Source organism: Delphinus delphis, chromosome 1 (assembly GCF_949987515.2).
Source record: "Delphinus delphis chromosome 1, mDelDel1.2, whole genome shotgun sequence".
Taxonomy (NCBI): domain Eukaryota; kingdom Metazoa; phylum Chordata; class Mammalia; order Artiodactyla; family Delphinidae; genus Delphinus; species Delphinus delphis.
This window is the reverse complement of record NC_082683.1, coordinates 73,666,316-73,681,756: the sequence shown is the minus strand read 5'-3', so window position 1 is coordinate 73,681,756 and position 15,441 is coordinate 73,666,316. Positions and strand designations below refer to the sequence as shown.

The window sequence follows — 15,441 nt, the reverse complement described above, 5'->3', positions numbered from 1 at the left end:
CTTGTGACTAGAACATTTTTTACTATTCTAAACAATTCATTTTCTCTTGGTCAAAAATTAAGGTTAAATACATAGTGTTTTACACAAAGTAGAAATATACTTTTGGAAGTAGAAAGATTAAACTTATACAAATGCTGTAAAATGATGAAAATTGTTTTACCCTTTACATTTCTTCCTGGCCTTGGATACCTCAATAATAATAAATGTGAACAATTATTCCAGATGAAAATATCAGTCTTTAAGTATATCAGGTTTGTGTACCTATGTTTGTGTATTATTTCTTGTGTTTTCCCTCAGAAAATGTATGACAGTTTACAAGAATACACAACAAAATTTAAAGTATATAAATATATAATAAAAGTTAAAAAATAAGGTAGCAGAATTATTACTCTAAAAAAGAATTATCAAAGTGGGACAATCCTTAGGGATATACTATAATACCAATAGTAGAGAAGTTTTTTCAAGATTCCAAAGCTTTGCTTTATATTAAGATAGTGATTTAAATCTGACAAAACTTAAAATTCAAGCTGAGGGTGGCTGCAGGATAGGAATGGAATGGAGAAAAAAAAGAAAATTGTGTGGCTACCTTTAAATATGAGATCACATGAGGCTGTAGGCAAGCCTCCTCCGATCAAAGGCCTGACTGAGGGCTATAATTAAAAAAATTCTTAAACCTAGGGAGGATTCCCAAAAGTGTTGTAACTAGCGTACCAAAATGGGAAGCCACTGGTCTAAGCTAACCGTACCTCACAGAAATTTTGGGGGAGGCGTTCTCCCCTAAGCTAAATAAGGAAAGTAAAACATTCCAACATAGGTTAATAGGTATATCGGTCTTTCAGTATCATTGAGGTAGCCACCCAATTATTTAAAAAAAGAAAAAAAAAAAACCAAAACTATCCTTGTTTTACAAATCTGGTCTCTACAGAATCAGAGGTATGGCTCCAAAAATAATCCAAAGCCCACCAATCCTTTTATCACTCCCAAAAGCTTCCCTATTTATCTTAACAGACTTGTAAGTATTAAAGGGGAAACAGTCATCCTAGGAGGAACTTGCCTGTGCCTTTGAGATGCAAATATCTGACCTGGTTTTCTCCAGGAACCCTAATCTCTGCCATCTTTTTAAAATGCAGATTTTGAAAAAGGGGGTAAATTGGAACTTTTCAAGGACAAATAAAAATCTTAAGCATCTTTTCCACAAATATTATTAACAAGGGTTTAGCCATCTAGACAAGTGAGCTTGATTTATTACATCTGCCAGAAACCCAATTTTAATCCAACCTCTTTTGCAGACTGATGGGTTTTACATTGCTGTACCTGGCTCATGGCTGAAATTCTGGAATGGGAACAATGAGGTCTCTGTGTTTGTGTGTTCGTACGTATCTATGTGTGTCTTAGATGTATGGTATTGCCAAAAAGTAATTAGTAAAAGAGCTCCATTTCACTGACTTAAAGGAAATTAGCGCAGAAATAGAAAATAATCTGGCCAGAATGAATTTTACCTGGTGGCGCAGTGGTTATGAATCCGTCAGCCAATGCAGGGAACACAAGTTTGAGCCCTGGTCTGTGAAGATCCTACATGCCGAGGAGCAACTAAGCCCGTGCGCCTCAACTACTGAAGCCGGCGTGCCTCAACTACTGAAGCCCGCGTGCCTAGAGCCCATGCTCTGCAACAAGAAAAGCCACCGCAATGAGAAGCCCACGCACTGCAACAAAGAGTAGCCCCAGTAGTACTGGAAAATATTCAGTACTAAACTGATATCTGGTATTGAAGGTGGCTTAAGCTTGTTGGCTTCATTAATATAGACACGTCTTTAGAGTCATCAATGTTAAGTATAATATTGTACAATATTTCTGTTGTACTTAGGTTTACTAGACTTTATTATATCTATTGCAAATTTGTCAGTAAGAAAAGTAACCCAATGTGGAAAGATTTTTAAGCAAAGTTAGATATGTGTCTTCAGTAAAAGAAGGCGTGAGGGGGCTTCCCTGGTGGCACAGTGGTTGAGAATCTGCCTGCTAATGCAGGGGACACGGGTTCGAGCCCTGGTCTGGGAGGATCCCACATGCCGCAGAGCAACTAGGCCCGAGAGCCACAACTAATGAGCCTGCGCGTCTGGAGCCTGTGCTCCGCAACAAGAGAGGCCGCGATAGTGAGAGGCCCGCACACCGCGGTGAAGAGTGGCCCCCGCTTGCCACAACTAGAGAAAGCCCTCGCACAGAAACGAAGACCCAACACAGCAAAAATAAATAAAATAAATTAAAAAAAAAAAAGAAGGCGTGAGGATGAAAAAATACTGAAGAGTTACGCATGATCAGGATTTTCTAAGATTGGATTGAATTTAGGTGGGTAAATGGATTTTGTTGGGAGTAAGCTAAGTCTTGGATTTGGTTTCTCTTTCCGTTAAGAGAACAAGGTTTTCCTTTTTTTTAAAAAAAAAAAGTTATTTATTTACTTATTTATTTATTTTGGGTTGCATTGGGTCTTCATTGCTGCACGTGGGCTTTCTCTAGTTGCATTGAGCCGCGGCTACTTTTTGTTGTGGTGCACGGGCTTCGCTTGCTGCAGAGCATGGGCTCTAGGTACACAGGCTCAGTAGTTGTGGCTTAGTTGCTCCGTGGCACATGGGATCTTCCCAGACCAGGGAATTAGACCCATGTCCCCTGCGTTGGCAGGAGGATTCTCAACCACTGAGCCACCAGGGAAGTCCCAAGAACAAGGTTTTCTTGGAATACTGTTTCTTTTAATAAATTTATTTATTTTATGTACTTATTTTCGGCTGCATCGGGTCTTCGTTGCTGCCTGCGGGCTTTCTCTAGTTGCAGCGAGCAGGGTCTAGTCTTTGTTGCGGTGTGCGGGCTTCTCATTGCGGTGGCTTCTCTTGTTGCGGAGCACGGGCTCTGGGCACGTGGGCTTTAGTAGTTGTGGTGTGTGGACTCAGTAGTTGTGGCTCGTGGGCTCTAGAGCACAGGCTCAGTAGCTGTGGTGCATGAGCTTAGTTGCTCCGCGGCATGTGGGATCTTCCCGGACCAGGGCTCAAATTCGTGTCCCCTGCATTGGCAGACGGATTCTTAACCACTGTGCCACCAGGGAAGTCCCTGGAATGCCGTTTCTGATAACATATTGTGTGAGTTTCTTTGCCTTTAAGTGATCTGTATTTGCTTTTGAGATCTCTTGTAACTTTGGTTAACAAATAAGTATTGTCTCACAGTGACCAATGACCTTATTTGATCAAGTGTTGAAACTTTTTGAGAAACTTCCCAAATATCAAATTTTAATCAAAGTTCTTTTGACTTTCAGTTAACTTTGGGATGTTTTGGAGGGCCCCTGAGGCATCTCAGAGAGAAATATTTAACCAGTATTATTTGGTATGTTAAATTACATAGAGAGCATTATCACACGAGCGATTAACCTACTTAAGATATACTGTATAGATGAATGATATTAACACAGACATTCTAAAAATTATATAGTTTCTGGAATTTGGATATGTCCTGGTCTAATGCTATAGTTCTAGCTGTCATCTTAAAATGTTGTCTGTCACTTCTTTATGGATTACACTGTAATAAGATGTTTAACCATGCCTTTTAAGTCTTGTCATTTATAGACAGTTATCCTTGTACTCTGATGCTGTTACAAAAGTGCTTCCTCTTCAAGAAGATTGGGTCGGGCTTCCCTGGTGGCGCAGTGGTTGAGAGTCCACCTGCCAATGCAGGGGACACGGGTTCGTGCCCCGGTCCGGGAAGATCCCACATGCCGCGGAGTGGCTGGGCCCGTGAGCCATGGCCGCTGAGCTTGCGTGTCCAGAGCCTGTGCTCCGCAACGGGAGAGGCCACAACAGTGAGAGGCCCGCGTACCGCAAAAAAAAAAGAAAAAAAAAAAAAAAAAGAAGAAGATTGGGTCATTTGTAGAGACGTGGATGAATCTAGAGACTGTCATACAGAGTGAAGTAAGTCAGAAGGAGAAAAACAAATACTGTGTATTAACGCATATATGTGGAACCTAGAAAAACGGTACAGAGGAACCGGTTTGCAGGGCAGAAATTGAGACACAGATGTAGAGAACAAACGTATGGACACCAAAGGGGGAAAGCGGCAGAGGGTGCGGGGGTGTGATGAATTGGGAGATTGGGATTGACATATATACACTGATGTGTATAAAATGGATGACTAATAAGAACCTGCTGTATGAAAAAATAAAATAAAATTCAAAAACAAAAGAAAATTCACAGGAAGGCTACAGAAGTAGTTACAATAGTCCCACATAAGATGACTATGCAAGGATTCCAGTCCACACCAACTCAAAACAAGAAGCTGTCCTGCCCCCTGGGGTCTCTAGATCAGGCATCCAGAGATTTTTACTCCCTGACAGGCAGGGTTGACACCTCTACTCAGCCCTGAAGCAGTTACAGAAAGACCATCACCCCTCTGCTTCCCATAAGATTATGGGAGTGAAATCTCTGAGCGGGGAATGAGACAGGAAGGGGGCAGGGCACAACGTTTAAAAAGAATGACATAGCTGGAGGATACAACATAAACTCATTAGAACCAAATAGGTCCAAGATGGTGGATGAGTTGACTTCCACTGTAACACATCAGGAAGCTAAATGACACACCCACAGGCGCCATGACAGTTCCTAGGCTGACCATAAAGGTCAAAAAGTGGGCCAGGGCTTCCCTGGTGGTGCAGTGGTTGAGAGTCCGCCTGCCGATGCAGGGGACACGGGTTCGTGCCCCAGTCCGGGAAGATCCCACATGCCGCGGAGTGGCTGGGCCCGTGCGCCATGGCCACTGAGCTTGCGTGTCCAGAGCCTGTGCTCCGCAACGGGAGAGGCCACAACAGTGAGAGGCCCGCGTACCGCAAAAAAAAAAGAAAAAAAAAAAAAAAAAGAAGAAGATTGGGTCATTTGTAGAGACGTGGATGAATCTAGAGACTGTCATACAGAGTGAAGTAAGTCAGAAGGAGAAAAACAAATACTGTGTATTAACGCATATATGTGGAACCTAGAAAAACGGTACAGAGGAACCGGTTTGCAGGGCAGAAATTGAGACACAGATGTAGAGAACAAACGTATGGACACCAAAGGGGGAAAGCGGCAGAGGGTGCGGGGGTGTGATGAATTGGGAGATTGGGATTGACATATATACACTGATGTGTATAAAATGGATGACTAATAAGAACCTGCTGTATGAAAAAATAAAATAAAATTCAAAAACAAAAGAAAATTCACAGGAAGGCTACAGAAGTAGTTACAATAGTCCCACATAAGATGACTATGCAAGGATTCCAGTCCACACCAACTCAAAACAAGAAGCTGTCCTGCCCCCTGGGGTCTCTAGATCAGGCATCCAGAGATTTTTACTCCCTGACAGGCAGGGTTGACACCTCTACTCAGCCCTGAAGCAGTTACAGAAAGACCATCACCCCTCTGCTTCCCATAAGATTATGGGAGTGAAATCTCTGAGCGGGGAATGAGACAGGAAGGGGGCAGGGCACAACGTTTAAAAAGAATGACATAGCTGGAGGATACAACATAAACTCATTAGAACCAAATAGGTCCAAGATGGTGGATGAGTTGACTTCCACTGTAACACATCAGGAAGCTAAATGACACACCCACAGGCGCCATGACAGTTCCTAGGCTGACCATAAAGGTCAAAAAGTGGGCCAGGGCTTCCCTGGTGGTGCAGTGGTTGAGAGTCCGCCTGCCGATGCAGGGGACACGGGTTCGTGCCCCAGTCCGGGAAGATCCCACATGCCGCGGAGTGGCTGGGCCCGTGCGCCATGGCCACTGAGCCTGTGCATCCGGAGCCTGTGCTCCACAATGGGAGAGGCCACAACAGTGAGAGGCCCGCGTACCGCAAAAAAAAAAAAAAAAAAAAAAGTGGGCCGTGGCTCAATTCCTGGAAATCCTCACCCCTCCCCCAAAACAGCTAGAATACTCCTCCCACTCATTAGCCTACGAAATTACCCACCCCTATAAAAACTGACAACCCCCATACCCTGGTGCCTTTCACCTTCTGAGATGGCCCACACTGTCTATGGAGTGTGCTTCTTTCTCTTAAAAAAAAAAAAAAAAATTCCAAAGCTTTGCTTTATGTTAAGATAGTGATTTAAATCTGACAGAACTTAAAATTCCTGTGATCTAGTACTGATTATGTCTCTATGAAATCCTATCAGACTCCACTAATTGTTCTAATGGTATCAAAATTAAAAGATTATATTCTGGGACACACAATCTTTCAAATCAAATTATTTCCACATATTACTTCCTATATAAATTTTTTACAACAATTAAAACAAAATGTGATTTGTCATTTTAACCATCTCAAACGCTATTTTAAATACATTAGTACTTTAAGGAAACATTAAATATTTCTATTTCTGTATCTATCCAAAGGCTCTTTCTGACATTGTACTACTATTAGTCTCAATTATGAACCTAACAAAGCACAACTCAACTTCTTTATTAGATAAGAATTAATGGTAATAATCTATATTAAATACAGCATACTGGCATTCATTAACTAGTATGCCAACTGGGAGACTGCAACTTTCAATTTTTCTGGATGCATTAAAAACTTGATATTCTAACTCAGAACAAATTTTTCATTAAGTGAACTCAAGATAGAGCAATCAAGACCTGCTTTACTATTATCCTAAATTAAACTGCCCCCCTATAGTATTCCTTCTAAAGGAACAGCAAACAAGCCGTGTTTTGAGCTACAATTCCCTTTGTTATTACTGACTGTATCAATACTAAAGACCAAATCCTGGCTGGCCAGAGACAAAGTGGCCTGGCATGTATAGATGAGCCCTTAGGAATTAAAATTGGGAGAAGAACTCAAGATTCAAGTATGTAGTTAGCAGATACTGAAGCAAAATGAATGTATAAAGGGAAGTCATGAAGCAGTATCATATCCATGAAGCAAGCCCATGTCATGAGAAAGCTGTAATTATTTGTAAACCACAACAGAAAAAGAGATAAAGACTAGAGAGAATGACTGATTGAACCAGTAGTGAGATGCCGGCTGAGGAGATACATAGGTAATTCATGTTTATAGCTAAGCACTAAAGAGAAGAGTCATTTTTTTTTTTTGCTGTTGAGGTCCCTAACCTTGCATCTACTCCTATTGGGGTCCGACGATGGGGAAGCGGGCTGCGGATGGGCCGCCCGTTGGACAAACTTGGGTCACTCAGGGATGCGTCTCTAAGGGGACAGGGTGCCAGTGACTCAAGCCCGTATTTCTAGCTCTTACGCCTCGGTAAGGCTCTCCCCTTCCCTTCCCTCAACCTCTGCCGCCAACTCCGTCAGGAAAACAGGAACCGCCTCGTCGTCCCGCCACCAGGCCTTTTACAAAGTCCCTCAATATCTGACTTCTCTCACCGGTCCCCTCGGGTCTTGGAGGATAACGACAAGCTCTTTCCTTACCTCTCCCAAATCATCCTCTCCAGAGAGGGAGAGCGGAGAGGATGGGTGTCTGGTCGCGTTAGCATCCCGCAGCTGCCGCGCCCACCATCCGCTCCGCCCCTTCTCGCTCCCAGCTCTCCCCTCACCCCCCTGAGGCTCGGGCTCCCGTCCGAGTGAGGAGCCGAAACAGAAGGCGGAGAAGGGCGCGCATGCGCGCCGCGGGTGGAGCCACGGGGCAAAGAACCGGAAACTTAGAGACAAAGTTCCGAGCCCCGCCCCCCGCTCAGCAGACCCGCCGCCACGCCGTCCCGCCGTCTGGCCCTGCGGACCCACCACCGATACACCGACGGATTGCCGATCTGCCCAGCTATCGCGTGCGCCATGTCTGGTTCCTCCAGCGTCGCCGCTATGAAGAAAGTGGTTCAACAACTCCGGCTGGAGGCCGGGCTCAACCGCGTGAAGGTGAGCGGGGGCGGGCGGCTGAGGGGGAGGGGAGGGCGGGGGAGGTGGCGGGGGGAATCCGGCAGGCGAGCTGGCGCGGCGGGCGAGGCTCGCGTCCGGCTCTCGCCACCCCTAGGGAGGACGCGCTCTCGGCGGCGGCGATCTCGGCGGCCAGCTTTAGAAAAGTAGCGGCGCGGGTCGGCGCTGTGGTTTGGGGGGCAGGTTAGTGTGCCCTTCCGCCCCAAGACTTTCCAAGGCGAGCTGGCCCTGGCTTGAACAGCGGCTTTCCGCATTCCGGCCCTCCTCTCCGTCTCCCTCCCTCCGTAGTGACTCCGCGGCCGTGCTCGCCAACAGCTGTTCCTCCGCGCGCAGTCCGCACCCTTCCCGGCCCTCTCGACCAGCTCCTCTGTTTTTTGTCACCCGACGGGGTTTTATCCGACTTTTGATTTAGAAGTATTTTTTCTTTGCATTTCAGAACTTTCCCAAATCCACTCCCTTTAGTAGTAGAGTCTTACTTCCAGCTCCTCTCATTCACCGAACACACACTTGAAAACGAATTCTTGCATAACTTTAAAGAAGCCTGTTCTGGAAACGTTCGCAATGTCTAAGGTTACCACTGGTGCCCTGTACAGCCTCGTACAAAGCGTGCATTTCGTATCTGTTTGGCACCGTTTGCTGTGTTGTGACTTTGGGTATATCTACTGGTCCGCGCGTACCCGAAAAAGTAATTAGGGTGGACCAGTTTTATTTATTTTGGCATCTGTTTAGCATTGATCTTGTCCTGGGGTATTTACTTTGGGGAAAAAGCCTTTTGTGTCTGGTGATATGACAACCTGATGTTCGAAGTGCTATTTCGAGTTTCCTGATTTTTTAAATCCTGCGTGGATTGGCTTCTTTCTGGTGCGGGTCAGTTTACGTGTGAAACACTTGTAATTAAAAAAGAAACAGAAGAGTATAAAGCATGCACTCTGTTGAAAGAAAAAGCCAGTTTCCAAGATGATTTGATTCTGTACTCATTAGGCTAGTTTTTACTTCCCCGTGAAATGTTTTGTGGAGTAAGATGGTCTCCTATTTACCCATTTCCTTAAGTAGAAATGTCAGGGACCTAGTTTACTCAGTTGTGGTCATCTCGGGAGGGAAGGGAAATTCCCATCAGTCTTGGGGTGGGATTCTCCTCTCTTCCTGTCCTGTAAGTGTTGTAAACTCCATTGCTGTCTCGAATCCATTTCTCTAATCTCCAGATACTTAACTCATTCCAGTGATTTATGGTTAGTCTTGGCTGGATTTAACTTTGAAATCACTATCTTATTTCAGGCGTGTCTTTATCATAGATTGGAGTGGCCCGGGAAAGAAAAAAATGGGGGGAGGGGAAAAATGCTGGTTGAAAGCAGAAAGTGTTAAGTAGGGGTATTTAGCCCTAATCTCCAAAGAAAATGAGTTGAAGTCCTCAGGCTCACGCTTTACCATGAAAACTCTACCCCTCCAGTAACTCCCCAGCATGATGCCTTCCTCCTATTCTTAGGAGGGTTTTCGTCGGAATCATTAAAGGCACCACAAGTGATTTGGTTTTATTTAGAAATCTGTTTGTCTGATGCCAGGGCTGTGTGTAGCAAGGAGAGGAGGCATTACACCATGGGACTTTAAATGAGCTTTTCATTAGACATGTTGCAAAATGTGGTTAGTTCAATTTCATTTTTGCTTCTGTTTTACCTATGACTCTATGCTAGATGCTTTTGTAGTGATATTTTACTTTCGAATTACCACAGCTTTACTTTTTAAACCTTTATGTTTGAGTAGTTGATAGAAACTATCACAAATGCTTGACAGACTCTCCCACTGTTGAGTAACCATACACTTAACCCAGGGCACTTTTGAAAGAGGGCACTGATTATTATGCCAGGATTATAGGGTTTCAGCCTCCTGGATGGTGATTATTACAGTGCCATAGGGGCTAGAAGCTTGTTAGAGTTTTAAGCCTTTGTGTCCATTTTCCCACTGATTGGAATTGTCACTGATCATTTTCTCACTGATGGTCACTTGGCTGATCTCTTGTCACTGAGATCTCAATTTAAATGTCACCTCCTCAAAGACACTTTCTCTTAGGTCCTGATCTAAAAAAACACTTGTTTTTCTGCAGAGCACCTTGTCTCTTTTCATCTGAACTGTTAGCTCCATAACAGCAGGGATCTGGCTGTTCTTACATATTCTCAGTCCCTAAAATTATATTTGGCACATAGAGGTGATGAGAAGTTTGTGAAAGGGAGTTAAGCTGGCGCCTACCTACACTTTAGGCAGATAATTAACACATTCTTTACTGCTGGTTAATGTGAATGAATGAAACCATGTTATACAACAGTGAAAAATTATACCACCATTCCCCCACTGTAGCTACACCTTTTAGGGGAGCAGGGTACCCATTTGTTATAGTACTTGGTACCAGGAATTTATAAACTGTTTACTCACACAGTTGCTAAATAAATTCATGGAACTCATTACCCTGGATTGGTATATAAGCCAAACATATAAATTAGATTCCAAGAAGAGTTTAGATTCATCTCATGATGATGGATCCTTTTATCAGGTTAATGTCTGGGGTACAGCTGTCATGTGCAGAAGTTCTTTGTAGAGAGCATTTGTGATGCCCTAAGCTCCCTTTCAAAGGCTAAATATTACCCAGCCAGACTGGACACCTGTTCTCACCCTCCTTAAGGGAAGTTAAAACAATAAAATAAATGATTATCTTCTCCATCTTCTTAAACCTCAATTCAAGAGTTAGGATATTGTATGTATTTGAGGCATCCTTTAGTCATTCATGTTATATATCTGAACTATTCAGTTTATTGTTTTGGTGTCCTGTATCACACCTTACCAGAATATATACAAATAGTAGATGTTTAAGTGATACATGATATAAAGTTATTTTAACTATGAAGCCACAGAAGTTCCTAAGTCCTGTTTAAATGGCTTTGCATACATATATGAAAATTATTAAATCACATTTAAGGCATACACAGTTTCATAAAGGCAGGCTGCTTGGTAAAGTTGTTAAACTGAAGTTTGCTAATCAGCCTTTCAGTCACATGACCCTGAGCAGAAACTGTCACTGTCCAGTTTTGTAGCATTAAACAGCTGATGGTACATATACCAAAACAATAAACTGAATGGTTCAGATTTTGAACATGATCTTCACTCAGAGTAGCATTTTCCCATTTCCCATACTGCTTTCAAGACAGAGTGATAGTTTACTAGCATTTTAACACTTTTTAACCTATAATATCCTGTGTACTGCTTTTAATAAAAGACAAGATGTTGAGTACCCTCAAGGTTACACTAGAACAACCTATTTATTAATAAACTAGCAGGATGTGCTGTGCTTTACAAATAAATAGAATTGTACTGTTCGTACTTATTTACATGCAGTGTTTTAAGTATAAAAGCTCAGTATATGACTGTTGAGCTTCAATTAGTATATTTCTTTTTTGAGTTAAGAGAAGTGTTTATTGGCAGGTATTTTTGAAGATTTGAGAAAAACTTCATTAAAACATTGTCAACACCTTCCACCCACTTCCCCCACCCTTTGTTATATACAGGTTTCGCAGGCAGCTGCAGATTTGAAACAATTCTGTCTGCAGAATGCTCAACATGACCCCCTGCTGACTGGAGTATCTTCAAGTACAAATCCCTTCAGACCTCAGAAAGTCTGTTCCTTTTTGTAGTAAAATGAATCTTTGCAAGGTAAGTTTCCTTAAATTAAAACAACAAAGCCCCACACAGTAGGGATAACTAGTCAGGTCTCTTTCTTTGCAGCACTTATAAGTTGAGCAAAATCATCCCATACACTTTTGTTTGGCACTTAGAGTTTCCAGTCTTTGTTTTGTGAGGATTGATGAAATTTGCTGATTTAGTAGTCATAAAGACTAATTGTTTCTATTTTACCATAAAGGATTAAGTAGAGGATTTAATAACCATAAAGAGGATATAGGAGTTACTAGAAAATTTCACTGCTGTGACAAGTCATGTTACCTTTTATAGCATTGGCCTAATGGTGTATTCTGGTGCCCCCAAATACTAGTTTAGTTTGATTTTTGTGTATCTAGCAGATATTTAGACATTGGACTACCCTGGCTGGTCCAGTGGTTAAGACTCCGTGCTTCCAATGCACGGGTTTGATCCCTGGTCTGGAAACTAAGATCCCACATGCTGTGCGGCCAAAAAAAAAAAGAGGATAAATCAGTAAATAACAGCACATTATTAAAAAAAAAAAAATTAGACATTAAAAAAAAATCTGCAGTGTTCATGGTGGTGGCTTTTGAAGTACTATCAACTGATTTGGATTAATGATTATCTAATAGAACAGCATAGCAAATAATTGGGAGTTGTGAATGCAAGAGAAACTGAAGAGATAGCCGAATAAGCTGACATGGTGTTGGCATTTGGACTGGGGAACAACAGGTTTTAATTTTATTGTTGTTAGGTAAAGATAAAATGAGAGAAATGAAGTATATATGTTCATGGTGGCAGACAGTGGATTGGTTTTCAGAGGATTAAGAAACTAAATTTTGGGCTGGTTTAAAGCATACTTTTATATGTTAACGTGTAACTTGCAGAACAAATGTCAGTGTATGCAAAAACATATATCAATCCAAAAGAGATGTGACAAGAAAACATGATGTGGATAATTGAAAATGTAATCCAAGGGTACTACCTTCATAAATCCATAGGACTTTTGTCAGAGCATTTACTCATATTGACCTACGAGAAGCAAACTTAAATAGTGCTTCAAAAAAAAAAGACTGTGTATGGCACACACCATCTACAGACATTCTGACTCCTCCAAGTGCAGGAAGCTGCTTCCTAAAATACCATGTTACACAGTTGTGCCCTCCCTAATTAAACTTTGTAGACTTGGGAGTGTCCAGGAAGTTTGCATAAGTACATGTTTCCAGTAAATACAATGATTGGTTGAATTGGTTAAGATTTTCGAAACACAGGGAAAAAAAAAAAAACCCCGCCTTTGAGTTTAAGGGAAGTAATTCTTTTTAAGTCTAGCACCTTCATATTTAACAGGTTAAAAGTCGTTTGCTCCTGGCAGTATTAATTCTTCATGGCAGTTTTGGGAAATTTCATATTTTTACGGTTCCTCTTGTATTCTCTTCACAAAGTGTTTATTTTCATTTAAAATACTGTTAAGCCCGGCTTCTTAATTGGCTGTTAATAGTTTCATTTCATAGGAGTCTGCAGATAAGTGTTTAATGAGTTGCTCAAGGTTAAAATATGGTTGGGATAAGAATCTAGATTTCAAAGTAAAATAATGGCTGTTAATTTTGGCAGTATAATAAGCCCTTAGCTTTGTGGATATTATGATTTGAAACACTTTTGGCTAGGAAAAGAATATTTGGATGTAAAAGCATTTCTTCTCAAACTTGAAAGTAGGTCTGGGATGTTATGCTGATGTTGGTTGTCCTAGGCACACTGAGTGGCATGGATGCAAAGAGTCTGTATTTAAGTCTTATATTTAAGTCTATATATTTATATAACTTTTTTAAAAGCATAGATAATTTAGCAACAGATAGTACAAGTTATTAAAATAGAAGTTATCATGATCCACATACCTAGAAATAACCACTGTTAACAGATACTTCCTTTTAAGAGAAAAAAACAATCATTGAAAAATAGTGATCATAGTATGCACAGTTTTTTTCTACACTTGAATTTTCTTATTTCATTTAATAGTCTTTGTAAGTTCCCTGGTGGTCTAGAGGTTAGGATTTGGTGCTCTCATTTAATAGTCCTTGTAAATGTGGTTGTACTATAAGTTAAATTATACTTCATCGAATATTGAGGTTTCCAAATCTGAGGATACACTGAGGTGAAGATCTTGGTACCCATTGTATACTTTACCCATTTCTTTAAGATAAATTCCCAGAAGTAACAATAAGGAATGACATTTAAAATGTAATAACCTTGAAAACTGCCAAATTAAACTTTGCTATTCCACCTGGAGCTTAAGGGTACTTTTTTGCTGAGCCCTTGCCAAACAGATCTCAGATTCTTTGCTACTTTCTTCTGCCTATCTCATTTTTGTAATTTGCATTGATTAACTGAGGCTACACATTGTTTTTTTCAACACTGATTTTGTTTATGCTTCTTGAACATTTTTGTAATGAAGTAACAGAAATTTTTAACTAAGTATAAAAAACCAGGTGTCTACTCTCCTGAATTAAATGGTTTACCTTTTTTTTTTTTTTTTTTGGTTGCTTTGTGTGGCTTGTGGGATCTCAGTTCCCAGATCAGGGATTGAACCCTGGCCCTTGGCAGTGAAAGCCCCAAGTCCTAACCACTGGACTGCTAGGGTTCCCAACTTTCAAGAAATAAAAGATACTTTTCCTACCTTTCCATATAGATGACTAAACCTGAAGTTGTTATGCCCCTGTTTTTACTTTTTATATATATTTATTGTTTTATAGTTTTAAAACATAGGTATTATTTTTAAGGAACAGCTATTACTGCATTACTTTTGAGATTTGTGTTAATCCATAGATTGTTTTGTCGTTTTAATTGCTGTATAGTATTCTGTCATGTGTATGAACCTTAGTTTATTTATCCATTGGCTTATTGAGTTGCATTTAGGCTACTTCCAGTCCTCTGCTGTTAAACCATTACTATAGTCAATATCCATGTACACATTTCTCTTTGTATATAGGTTTATGTGGGTAAATAGAAGGGATTGCATCTTGCTCTCCTCGATACTATTGCTCATTTCCTAGAGGTGTTCAGATATTTCTCAACTTCAGAGATTTTTATATTAACCTCTTTAAAAATTCGGATCCAGAGTGTATTTTGGCAATGATATTGGCAAGTCAAACTTTAAGTCTGTTTATTTCTAAACCCTAAGTTACATATACTTGAGAGTGGTTATAAATCATAAGTTATATATATATACTTGAGAGTGGTTAAGAGAAAGTTACATTTTACACCACAGGCATTTTCTATCCTGTTTCTCATTTTTTTCCCTAGAAACCCTGTGATGTCTGTTTGTTTGTTTTTTTCTTTTTTAAACAGGCTTAGTTTAATTGAAAGCATTTTATAAGCTGACATTCAGATGAATACCTTAAATGTAATGTAAGATGTACTGCTATTCAGAAAAAAAGCTATTGTTCTTATGATACTTTACCCTAATTCACTGGGTTTTTTTGTTTTTTCATTTCAGGTTTTTAAACCACTTTTCATAAACCGGTGAATATTCAAAGGAAAGCTAAATCTGAAGCCTGTACAAAAGCCTGTCTCTATAACATGTGCCATACTATACAAACTTCTACTTTTGTCAGTCTACCTCTCTGAATATTCATGAATTTCTGTTTCACAAGGGTAATTATTTTATATACACTGGTGGCAGCATACAATAAAATACTTAGTATAAAAGTTTTTGGATTAATTACTGGTATTAAATATACTATGTATAATATTCATTTGTTTTGAACACCTAAGAACAAAATGACAATTTCCCCATCATCTTTAAGGGGTTAAAATTTTTAGTGTTTGTTCCAGCCGCTCATCTCACATAACTTTATGCCATACATTTGCAAGACTG

At 40.7% G+C, this 15,441-nt stretch overlaps 2 protein-coding genes across 2 annotated transcripts in view; one reads left to right on the top strand and one right to left on the bottom strand.

Moving 5' to 3' along the window:
• The window catches only part of SPATA1 (spermatogenesis associated 1), a 75,545-nt gene extending 67,964 nt beyond the window's left edge, over positions 1 to 7,581 (bottom strand). The window contains exon 1 of the mRNA XM_060005971.1: positions 7,431 to 7,581. The gene's annotated coding sequence lies outside the window, so the exon portion shown is untranslated. The remainder of the gene's footprint in view (positions 1 to 7,430) is intronic.
• An 85-nt stretch (positions 7,582 to 7,666) lies between these two features.
• On the top strand, positions 7,667 to 15,263 carry GNG5 (G protein subunit gamma 5). The gene is made up of 3 exons (XM_060024437.1): positions 7,667 to 7,871; positions 11,441 to 11,585; positions 15,061 to 15,263. The coding sequence occupies exons 1-2, from the start codon at positions 7,791 to 7,793 to the stop codon at positions 11,564 to 11,566; spliced, it is 207 nt and encodes a 68-aa protein (XP_059880420.1). The 5' UTR covers positions 7,667 to 7,790; the 3' UTR covers positions 11,567 to 11,585; positions 15,061 to 15,263.
• Positions 15,264 to 15,441: the final 178 nt, after the last annotated feature.